Source organism: Microplitis demolitor, chromosome 9, assembly GCF_026212275.2.
Source record: "Microplitis demolitor isolate Queensland-Clemson2020A chromosome 9, iyMicDemo2.1a, whole genome shotgun sequence".
NCBI classification, from domain to species: Eukaryota; Metazoa; Arthropoda; class Insecta; order Hymenoptera; family Braconidae; genus Microplitis; species Microplitis demolitor.
This window is the reverse complement of record NC_068553.1, coordinates 19,315,969-19,328,772: the sequence shown is the minus strand read 5'-3', so window position 1 is coordinate 19,328,772 and position 12,804 is coordinate 19,315,969. Positions and strand designations below refer to the sequence as shown.

Here is a 12,804-nt window from a genome sequence, read left to right as displayed (position 1 = left end):
CAATCCGGAATCATTTTTCCCTTGAACTTGACGCATGTGTCTGCACACAATTGACCCTCAAAGTACGGACCAAACATTTTCTTACATTGCGCACAGTTTCTTATACACGTTCCTAATTATCAATTAATCAGTTAATAAACTAATCATTTTTTTTGCTTTATTAATAATAAATATTTTCTTACCGATACGATTTCCATCAGCTGGCATTGTAATAACCATCGTAATAATTCCAACAATGAACAATAGAACAAAGTGACTTGAAATCTTCATGGCTAGGCATACAAATAACATTTATATATATTTATCTATAATAAACACTTCGTAATATTTAATCACCATCAATCAATAACTATAACAATAAATATAAAAAATAGTTAATGAGACATTAATCAGTTTGCTGGCCGGCAATTTTCGTTGATTTTGACTTTTTGGAAAATTTAAGTTTAAATAAATAATAAAAAACTTTTGTATGGAGATATTTATAGACACATGGTGATTGAAATAATTTTGAGTATTAACTGAACAACGCGAGATAATGCTAAGGATCTTTCTTTAGTTTCTTACATCTCGTCGTCGAGCAATGAACACTAAGTTTTTTGTCCCACGCTTTTATAACCGGAATCTCAACATTCGCTTCCGTGTTCACCTTACCATCTACCATCTACCATTTACAAACCATTGTATTGGTGTTTAATTAATATGGATAGATTTTTTTTTAACATTTTTTTCGTATGATCCAATGTCCATATTAAGTACAGATTCGAGTCTATTTATAAACTTACTCATTTTTTATCATACTACAGATTTATTATAAATTATTTTAAATTCTTACCTTATTTTTTTTCAAATTTTCTAGCTCACAGATGACAACTCTATTGTCCTGAGAGATGAACTGACGAATAGTTGGAAAATTCCGGCTTTTATATCAAAAAGAATTGGAAAAAATCGATTGAAAAAAATCTTAGCTTAATAATTAATGGAATTTTAGTAATTAAATTTATCTTATTTCCCAAGTAAAGTACTTTCTTGGAAAGGAAATGTACCACTAACATAATACAATAATTAAATTACATTATACTGCGAAATATTTATGTGTAGAGTAAAAAAAAATGTTTATAGTAATTATTTATTTTATTTTACCTTGAATAATTAATAAACATGTAATTCAATGATTAATATCCCGCTTGTAACGTTACATAAAATATTTCAATCGTATAATTATTAAAAAATACTAATTATTATTTGTATCATCATTAGAATTATCTTTATAAAATTCACTCGAATAATTTTCACTAGATCCAAAAAATTTATCATTTCCTTGATAAAAATTTTTGTCATTTTTTTGTGTTTCTTCTCCGTCTTCTTGGCTTTTATCATCAGAACTAAAAAAATGCCGTAAAAATTTATCAAAATCAAATGGCTCGGTAATTTTATCAAAATCAAAGTCTCCAATCCCAAACTCATCATCACCCTCTTCACTTTCCTCATCTCTTATATTTAATTTCTTACGGTCAATATCCCCATTATTTTTATCACCACTAATACTTTCACTATCGCCATCAGCGTCACTATAATTTATAACTCGAACGGCTCCTGCTCCACCTGGTCCCTTCTCTTGTTTCGCTGAAGGTGTACCAGGGTCAACGGCATCATTGTCAATATCTCCATCGTAAGCACTCACGCTTTTATGTTTCGCCTTGATTTCAAATTTTTTATTTTTATCACCATCCTCATCGTCCAAACTTTCCTCACCTTTGTCACTATAATCTGCTACTTCAACATATGGTATTACTAAACTATTGTTGTTGTTATTTAATTCACCAGATTTGGTTATAAATTCATTATCAATATTTCTATTTAACGCTTGATGATCTTGGATACTGATATAATTTTTATTTCTCAAAATTAGTGACGGATCAATTTTAGTTTCACTTGTTAATTTTTTATCTTCAACATTTTTTTTATTATTGGGTACAATTATCTGATCATATTTTAATTTTGACATCGATTTTTTTGAATTATCTAATTTTGGTTTTTTAAATTCATTGCAATCTTTAAATACTCGTGTATATGTTGGTTTTATTTTATTATTATTATTAACAAATCCAGAATTCAAAGGGTTTAATTTTGGATTTGCAAAAAAATTTGAATTTTTATCATGATTATTGTTATCAAATTTTGAAATAGGATTCAAATAAAAATCAAATTGTCTTTTACTTCGATTATCTGATAATTTTGATGACTCACTTAGCGATCGTTTGTTACGAGTTTTTGAAATTGGGCTCGATATATATTTTCTGAATAAATAGAGGTTTAGTCCTGGTTTTAATTTTTTTTCCTAAACAAAATTTAATATTAAAATTAATCTATAATATAAAATTTTAAATATTTTTATCAAATACCTGTGCACTACAAAAAAACTAAAATACGCATTAAATTTACAGTAAAAATAAACTAATATTGTAAAAATAAGAATAAAGAAAATTTTTATTTATTATGTACATGGAAAATTTATATAAAAACTATCTTATAAATTACGTTTACTAAAATACAAAAAAATTTTCTAAATGTTAGAGTATTTACAACAATAAAAAAATTATTATTTTAATTGAAAGGGGAATTGAGTTAAATTTAATCAATCAATTAACTAATTGGTTTACGAAATATTGTTTTTGTCGATTTCATTAGATAGAATTTTTTTTGGATTCATAAAAACTATGTATTTATTTTTTTTAAGCGACAAAGAAATTACCCAATCAATTAATAAGTTTTTTTTTAGCAAAATTGACCAAATGGAAAATTTATCTCATGATATTTAAATTGGAAATTAAAATATGAAAATGGTCGATTTTGCTTAAATTTAATTATTTTTATGTTAATTAATGAGTAATAAAAATATATAAGAATACTTGATACGTCACAAAAAAAAATAAGGTAATTGCTACTGAGAATAAACAATTCACCCACAATTACTATTCTTATTTTTTGTTACTTTAATAAAAACCTCTAGGAAAATACGTAATTGTAATTACTAATTAATTATATCATTATATCTGACATCATATCATTATACTATTAAATTACATTAAGATTTACTTATGACACATTTAGTTGATTATTTTAAAAATACTTGTAAACTCTTCGAAGTAATGACGTTATTAAATAAATTGTATGAATATTTAAAAAAATCTAAAATTACGTGTATGCAAATAACATGAATTAGGTGCTCGTTTATAAAAAAAATATTTTTTAATGACTTGTCTAAATAAATCCTATGGGAGTATGGAGTTTTATTTTTTCCATTGATTATATTCTGGAAAATTACTCACATATTGCGCAGCATGACTCGTCGGATACTCAGCCCATTTACTAAAATCGATTCCTGACAGGACACCACTTTTGCAAGGGACTCTTGGGTTACTGATAAACAACAAAATTAATTATTATTGTTATTGAACGATGTGATTGCTAATCGTAACGCAGTTAAGATTACTTACACTTCATGATCAGCGAGAATCATTGGATAAAGTTGGATTGTGTCAACAAGATCGGTATTGTCACAAACAAGTCTAGCTAATCTTGCTTTACGCAGTTCGTTTAATTGATCTATATTAAGTGGTTATTAATTATGAGTTTATTAATAAGATTGATCTTTACAAATTAGAAAATATATATCAACTACAACACAATAATAACAAGAAAACAAGTTATTAATAAAAGTTGGCAGAAAAAAGTGGGAATTAAAAATTTTAATAACAGAAAATTAATTACCAAGCGTAAATGACGATGGCTGATTAGGCAACTCGTACCAAAATCTGTCACCTCGCCGTGAATTACTAAACTGCGTAGCAATTACACACGAAAATGTCGGTCCCAACATAGCCCCAGGTAGCGGTCGCTCTGAAACGCCTCCCGACCAAAGATCAATGTCCGCTGGAGTTCTAAAATCCAATTAAATAAAATTATCATTACTTTCTAAAAAATTAATAATAAAAAATGAAAAACAAAATATTAACCGAAAAATAGAGATGTAACGCAATACAGTTTCATTTGGCATCAAACCAAATAATTCATCAAATGTATGCGCCACAGGAAGTCCACATAATTTTCTAAATTCCATGTAACTTGGGATACCGAGTTCGCGGCCACGCTGCATATTGAATGACACCAAGTCCATTCCAAATTTAGCTCCGACTTTTTTGAACAAATGATTCGTTACCTGAAATGAAAAACTTTATATTGTCTGTTCAAAATCAAAGTTCGAAATTTTCTAAACTTACTTCAGAAGTTATTGAGTCATCCATAGCTTGTGCAACTTGATTCATAAGCCCCATAAAATATTCATCAATAACACCAGCTCGATAAAGATCCCACGGTCTTCTAATTAAATCGGACAATCTCTTTGACGCTAAAAAAAAATAAACGGCATTGAATATCTTAATCATTTTATTATCCTGGTAGTAATTAGTAGTTTTACAATGTGGTTACCAATAAATTTATGAGCTTTGCTCCATCGTTCAACAGCAGTCGGCAATAATGAATGGCCAAATCTAAATGCCGCTGCTGCAAATGCGTCAATGACACTTGGATTTACTGATGGATCATAACCGTCCCAATAGTTGTGTTTCTCCAAAACTAGTCCAAATTTCTCCATGGTATCTAGCCCGAGAATTATGGGGAGAAATTCATTGTACGTAACGTGTTGAATTTCAGCAATAACAATACGCCTTGCTTCTTGGAATAATGTTTCGTCGTCCCAGTGTGGATTAACTTGTCCAAGTGCTTTAGCAGCTCTATTATGTTCCCTTGCCATCAATGTATGCATGCATGTTAATACCAGTTGCTCGTTGACACGGATTTCACCTGGATATTTTACGTTCATGCTATATAATTATCTTATTATATACATTTTAGCCTCATTGTTACGAAAACCTGATATACATACATGTATATATTTAATTTAATAACTTTATTATATAAAATAAAGACCCAGCCCAAAAGTTCCCACTGTTGTCTTGAAAACCCAACATTCAAAAATCCGACTGTAATCAATTCCGTTTTTCAACGTTTATTAATTAAAATAAAAACCAGTAGGTAAAAAAAAAATACGTACAAGGGTAAGAATGTTGTTTACCGAGAAATTGCATAATAAAAAAATATAAGTAATCACGATCACACTACAAACTAGAGAGTGTTAGTATCAAGTAAAGAGTAGAAACCACATTAACCCTGTTCTTAAATAACCCGCAGGCGAATTGAACTCTCTCATAATAGCGATGTAATATCCAACGCAATATCTGAGTCACGCGTTTTTTACACGCAATACAACACGTGTGTTACAAATGTTGGATCTCTTTTTCTCTACTATAATATATATAAATATAATAATTATAATTATTTTTACCGGCATCAAAACAATACATTGATGCATTTGGTCTTGTACAGCCTTCATCAGGAATGTCTAGTTTTAATGGTAACAAATCTTTTAAACCATAGTCCGAAAACACTGGGTTCATTCTCAAAAGACCGGCATATCCTGTACGTAATTTACTAAATAAATAAAACAAAATAATAAGATTATTATTGTTATTAATTGGTAATTATTTTTCACATATATAGATATTTTTATATTATTAAACTGACCGAGAAAATTCTTCAGCGATTCCATAAACGGTATTACCATCTAGGACACCAGTCAGAAGATTGAAAGGAATACGGGAGCCAAGACGGCACCCAGGTCTTACTGCTGGAAATGCCCGAACGAAATTTTGACAACGGATATTAAATAAACGATAGAAATAGTCGTCTTCTGGTATTTCTATTTCGACGCAATATGGATTTTTCAGGTGAGGAGGACGATCGCAACATTCTTCTGGATCATTGCGGTTCAATGGATCTAAATATAAATAATTAATTAATTTAATTAGTTGAGAAAGTATCAGGTAGGGGTAAAGTTAAAAAAAAAAATGAACCTAATGGAGTTGCTGTAAGTGTGTAATCATGATCCATAAACTGCCCCCATGCAATAACCATAACAGTTCCAGCATGATCGTGATAACCCTGGTCCGGATGGATTGTACGTGATACCACTCGTGCTAATGGTAAATTTCCACCGGTCGTTGATAATCTTGGTGCATTTATTCCATCCGAAAATGCTGGAGGCATTAATCTATAAAAAAAAATATATTAAATAAGTGTTTTGCAATGAGAAAGGAACCATGAGTTAAAAAATACTCAAACAATAATTTAGGCCAGTGAAAGTTTTTTTTTTTAATGTAACATTTAATTTAGAAGTGAACAATATTCATAAAATTTTTTTTACCATCAATAAAATTAAAATTACCTGTTGAATGGCGTAAGTGACGCTCCCCAATTTGGGTGTTCGAGGTTCGTGCAAAGTCCATCAAATCTGCGGTATTTTCCGGCACGACACTCGACATTTGATAAAAATGCTGGACATACCTCGTGTATTAATGTTTTAGAGGTGTCTATCAGAGGTAATTCATTCTCAATTTCATTTCTCGTCAATCCGTACCTTTTAAAATTTATTTAAAAATCGTAAACTTTTTTCTCAACTACATAAATAAATAATTTAATAATAAAAAATTACATTTGAGCTAATGATGTTGAAATATCTAGAAGAAGTTCTCCAACAGTTGCCAAGTCTTCCGGTCTCCATTTTTCATCAGCTGGTTGAGCGACAGCTAATCCGAAAAATTTTATCATTATTTCCATGATATATTTGTGGTAATTAGATTTATATTATAAATATTACTTACCGATTCGCTGTCTGGCATCATAATACGCACGATTAATAGCATCGTAAGTTATACAAGTGTATGATCCAGCTGAGGGAGATCTAAAATAATTTTTATATTTATATAATTGTTAATAAGTAAAAATTTTATTAAAGATTAAAGATTTAATTACTGATTATAATTTATTTAAAACTATTGAGCCATTGGTTCTTTGAAATAATAATTTATTTTGTAGGCGTTTGAGAGTATTGTAGAAAGGCAATTGAATTAAAACCCGTATTTATCTCAAGACGATCAGCAATATCAATAAATGCATCCGGATTGCCTACTCCTTTATTTAACGTTTTATATATTTATATCATGAGAATTAGAACAATAAACACGGATGTACAAATCTTACTCTTATTTTTATATTTATAATTATTATTATAATAATAATTGTTGAGTGATATATTTAGTAAGAAAGTACTGCAATTGTGAAATTTTATTTTTTATTCCACAATAATTATTTATATTTTTACTCATTCTAGTGCTTAATGTTCATATTATTCAAGTATACATTTAAAAAAACAATTGAAATCGATGAAAAATACCATGAGCAGGATTCGAACCGACTTTCTTTTCCTGCCACATAAATTTTAAAAACTTCATAAATTATTTTCCTTGTGAATTAAGTATTAATAATCATTAAAAAAAAAAAAAATAACTAATCTTAATTATAATAAAATATTTGATTTAATTTAATTTAATTAATAAAGCTGTTGTTTTTTTATGGAATAATTTATCACAAATTATAGTCATTACCCCGTTAAAAGTTATTTAATTATTATATATTATACAATTAAATTTTGTAAAATAGACATTTCAAATAGTAATAATAATAATGAGTAATATAATAATAGTTAAGTAAATAGAATAGGTGTGTCAGGTTTAAATTAAGTGTTCGCATCAATCGATGGGTGGTAACTTTATACGCTTTCACCCGATCAAGTGTTCGAATGTGTAGTATAACATTACATATATAGATATATGAAAAAAATTTAAAGAGTATGAGATAAGCGATCAAGTGGACCACATGCTATGAATTGTATATTGTAGTTAAGCTATTATATCAGTGCTAGGGGGCACGCGAATTATTAGTAAGTGTGTATGATTTTGTTTTTTTTTCTCTTCTTACATTTTATAAACAACTACGCAAGACATTAATTGATTCAAATATACCCTGCAGTCATTGGCCTCGGGCTAATGTGAAATTATTTATCTTGAATATTTGATAACAATATTAGTAATTATTTTCGTTGGAACAAAGAAGTGGAATTATTTTTTTTTTTTTTTTTTTTTTTTTTTTAATGAGAGATTAACATAATTACTTACAAGGACCCGCGAAGGAGATTGTATGTGTAATCATAGAAACTAGACCGTCCGGGACCACGTAAAATTAGTGCACATTCTTCAGTATTGTAATAATTGTCTTGTAATTGATGTTCCAGTCCATTGTTTGACCCAAATAATGACAGTGATATTAATACGATAAATCGTATTTGTATAGAAAAAAATCTGTAATTTAAAAAAAAAAAAATTATTTAAAATTTAAATTTTAATCAAATGACTTTTTTTAAATGACTACTTATCAATATTATGTAACTTGAAAAAAATTGTGGGATGTTAATGCATTTTTTAAGATCGCGAATGTTAAAAAATTTTTTTATTTCATGGTCAAATGGTTCCGCGGTTTCGCGGTATAAAATTGATCAGTGAAAGTGTTAACATAATCACAAATCAACCTGATGCGCTTTATTATTTTATTATAGTTAAAAAAAATTGCAAAAAATTTTTTTTATATATTTTATAATAGTCATAAATATTAACTTACACCCACCTCATATTTTTTTTTAAATAATGTAACTAATCTAGAAAGTTTTCGTCAATCAATCCATTAAATAATTTCAATAGAAATCATATTTAATAAATTTCATACTTATCTTAATAAATTATATAACTTAAGTATATACATAAATCATCGATGTAACCGTTTTGCACCGTGAAATATCAATTGCCGCTAAATTCAAGTATTTATTGAATAATTTATTCTCTTTATTTTTGTTAAAAAAAAAATCCCTCAGTTCCTATAAGCTGTCAGTGCAGTTATCAATAAAGAAACATTGTCTGCATAATTAGCATATCGTGATATATTTAAACAATTTCCAAGAAATGAAGTATATGTAATATATGCTTTCACTCATACATTTGAAATTTGAGTAAAGGATATTATAAAATTGTAGGAGATTAAATTTATTATAAATATTGAATATCTTGGATATATTTTTAATTCGCACGAATATTATTATATAACACGTGTATCAGAACAACCGGTAATTTAAAACTTTTGTAAGGACAAACAATACTCGATTTATTCAATATAAAATTCACAATCGAGCATTTGAAAAAATGGCGCGAATTTTTTTAAAAAAAAGTTTGAAATTTTTTACAGTCGCGCCAATTTAAAACTCTGGAATTATTTATTTATTTACTTTTACTCACACGAGTTTACTTGTCTATTTAACTTTTTTTTTTGAATCGCAAAAAATTTTAAATACTCATTCGTAATAAAAAAAAATTATAAAAATAAATAAAACAGATTTATTTGCTTGTTAACTTTATTACATTTAATTGTCTATTAATAACACTTGCTAAGTAATTTATTATTTAATATAATGAAAAAACTTACCTATTAATCATACTGGCAATTAACACTCGTAAAATAATTACTCAACAGCTTAAATATAAAAAAAAAGTAAGTTTTTTTTGTTACTTCAAGTTACACGTTTCCATTTAAATAAAACACTTGTAACAATCGTGAATAAATAAAGTAGAATAAATTAATAATTAGTCAGACTACATAAAGGCGCGAATAAATAAAAAAGATATAAAATAAAAAAAATTTTTAATGTATGTAATAAATTAGTAGTTGATTCTCATACAGCTCAGAAGCGTTTGACGGAAATAATTCGAATCATAGCCCCAGTTTCTCTTCACCTTAGTACCTTCATCGAGTGACTGTTAAATCCCGAGGGTGGGACGCGAAAGCTCGCCGGTATACCCAAAACATTAAAAAGAAGGGAATTGAAAGTGAGATACTATTTAAACTCTCTTTACTCTTTTACTCTCGTCATCATCATCATCATCATCATCATCATCTTGCAATCACAAATGATATTTCCTATAAGCCATTAATCCCATAATTTTCCCATCATTATTTTTATAATAAAAAAAATCTTATTATGTTTAAAAAAAATCTACACAGAAAAAAAGGATTTCTTGCCCCAAAAAACTTATATTTTCAGTTCATAATACTTTATTGGGACAAGTAAATCTTATCTTGGGGAGTACAAATTTGTTCTGTGTATTACTTATTTATTTTTTATGTCAAATTAATGAATTTATTTTACGATAAAAAAGTAATAATTATAATTAGAGTTAAAAAAAAAAAGTATAAATGAAATTGTAAATTTATTTTATTACGAAAAAGTAAAGTTACAAGGTTGTAGCCGATGCAACTTGGATCTTGCATGTGTTACTTAATCCTTGCTAAGGAGACAGTAGATGCGGCGAGAAAGAAAGAGGTAATAAGCTTTATAAATGTATGTAGTGTTATAGTAAGTGTACTAACATATATATCACTCGTGATCGATAATTATTGAGTAACAAGACCAATAAAGATACTATGGGTTCTAAATTATTCAACAACTTTTTTTTTTTTTTTTTTTTTTTTTTTTAATAGAGATTTCAACCTTTTCTTTTCATTGTGATTAAATTATATTTAATATTAATTATAGATCAAGATTTTAATTAAAACCTTTGTATTATTTATTATCAAAATGGTCTCATTTAAAATTGATAATAAATTTACAATTAAAAAATAATTACAAGTAATAAAAGTAAACAGGTAGATATTAAATTAATTATATATTATATTTATATATATATATATATATATATATTTTTAAATATAAAGAATACGTAGAAAGTAAAATTATTCTCAAGGTATATGATGAACCAGTTTAGGAGATGCTGAGAGATACCAACGTCCGGGCTCTTGTCTGTATTTACGCTCTAGTTTCACTATATACTCACATGTATACTCAACAAATCTATATATATATATATATATATATATATATATTAAAAAATGATGAGTATAAGCGTAAAAGTAATGCTCTGAATAAAGAAAAAGGAAGCATTCTTAGTCTCGTCCATCCACTCACGTTCAAGTCACGAGGCTCTTGTACATTACGATGATGATGCCGCGGTTAAAGTAAAAGTAAAGTAGCATCACATGATCTCATCTTTCAAACCCGATCAACATTATTATTAGTCTATTAAAAAAAAAAGAAAGAAAAAAAGGAGAAGAGAAAAAAAATTAAGACAAATTTCATTATAGAAAAAAGAAATTTATTGACTTGAATATATTTCATAACCGCAGTCGATTGTCATCAATGAAATGATAATTTTATCGAGCATAATCGTGCAGGCAAATAAAATAAACCATTAAATATCGGTTTAATATAATTTATTTAATCTGCTTTTAAAATATTGTTTTTACATTTAATAATAAATATTAACAAACGTGAGAATCTAAAACTTTCTCTACGAAAGCGCTAGTGTCGTAAGGTCATACAACAGTGACCAGATAACGTAAGTGATTACTCAAGTTGATAAGATTATCATTACAAATTTTTTATTATATATATTATTGTTATTTTTAATATGTATGTCTTCAGTTGTTGTGTAATTACTGTCGGGCAACATGTGGAGAAAAAATTTTTTTAAGTAATTATTTATTTAAATGTTTTTTTTTTTTTTTATATTTAAATCCAATGATCAATATATATGTCTTATTATTTTATAAAGATATTTTGTACATATAAGTGTGCCTGAAGCTATTGTTTCGTCATAGTTGACAATCGATGAGAAATAACAGAAAGTTACCGCGAAGTGAGAGACTTTATACATTTAACATTTGTCACTATCACTTAGATCATTTATCTTTTTTTAAACCTTGTGTGAATAAAAATCAGACCGATACAAATACAAAAAAAAAAAAAAAAATAATAATAAATGAGCTATTAATTTTAATTGAAAATATTTTTTTATTTATTTAACTTATGTAAATATTCTACATACTTTTTTTTTCAAGGCTAATTTTTTTATGGTTGACTTCTATCACTTGATTGGTAAATTTAAATTTAAAAATTTAACTTGACGATCCCTAAAATATTAAAAAACAAGGGTTTTTATTTAAATTTCTGGTGATTTTTTTTTTAGAAATTTCTTTGTCACTTTTTCCCGCCAAAAAAAAGTCATTTTTTTATTGAGTGAATTAAAAGATCTCGAAAGATTTAAAAAAAAAAGATCCTGTCTTTCACAAGAAAGTTAATGAGCCCGAGAGAGAATAAAATGTCACTCAAACGATCATTTAATTTGATTGTTGTGCGATAAAGCAAAATAAAATGCGAAATGACGAATACTGTACGCATAACGGGCGTAGCCGGACGAACAAGACGGTGCATAAATATCTCGATCTTGGTCTTGGTCTGGTTGTCTCGCAAAAGTCTCGTAAATCCTCGTTTGTAAATAAATATTTCAATGGGTAGCCCATGCTGGGCGAAAGTAATTCGCTGAACCTTGGCATTCTTTTTAAATTCATGACCTCATTGTTACGTGAATGTAATTTTTTTTTAATGGGCAATGATTATTATATGTACATATAATAAGAACCTTCAACAAATTCGATCTATATTTCGTGAGCTTTTTTCACGGATTATTTATTATTTGTTTTTTCCCATTCAAATTTAAAATAATATTTTTTTTTTTTTAAATAATTGTAAGTAAATTAATTTAAAGTGACTGATTAATTCTGTTTAAAAAGAGTTTGATTAGTCAATATCAACAAAATAATCTACCCTATTTTGTTACATTTTAATGATCAACTTTCGCTTAAATCTTACCTACGCAATCTCTTACTTATTTTACCGCATTTGTTTAA

At 27.4% G+C, this 12,804-nt stretch overlaps 1 protein-coding gene and 1 non-coding gene across 2 annotated transcripts; both read right to left on the bottom strand.

Annotated features, from left to right (window-relative positions):
• Window positions 1-24: 24 nt before the first annotated feature.
• LOC103577024 (uncharacterized) lies at window positions 25-881 on the bottom strand. The gene is made up of 3 exons (XR_008404228.1): window positions 833-881; window positions 183-272; window positions 25-112 (listed from the first exon to the last, which is right to left on the bottom strand). It is a non-coding gene; the product is annotated as an uncharacterized LOC103577024 (transcript).
• A 2,244-nt stretch (window positions 882-3,125) lies between these two features.
• LOC103577025 (chorion peroxidase) lies at window positions 3,126-9,619 on the bottom strand. Its single transcript, XM_008557496.2, has 14 exons — window positions 9,487-9,619; window positions 8,133-8,315; window positions 6,780-6,859; window positions 6,611-6,704; window positions 6,344-6,535; window positions 5,973-6,169; window positions 5,644-5,896; window positions 5,405-5,550; window positions 4,489-4,863; window positions 4,281-4,408; window positions 4,017-4,219; window positions 3,772-3,941; window positions 3,498-3,606; window positions 3,126-3,420 (listed from the first exon to the last, which is right to left on the bottom strand). Exons 1-14 carry the CDS (start codon window positions 9,495-9,497, stop codon window positions 3,291-3,293), a joined length of 2,271 nt encoding a protein of 756 aa, XP_008555718.1. The 5' UTR covers window positions 9,498-9,619; the 3' UTR covers window positions 3,126-3,290.
• Window positions 9,620-12,804: the final 3,185 nt, after the last annotated feature.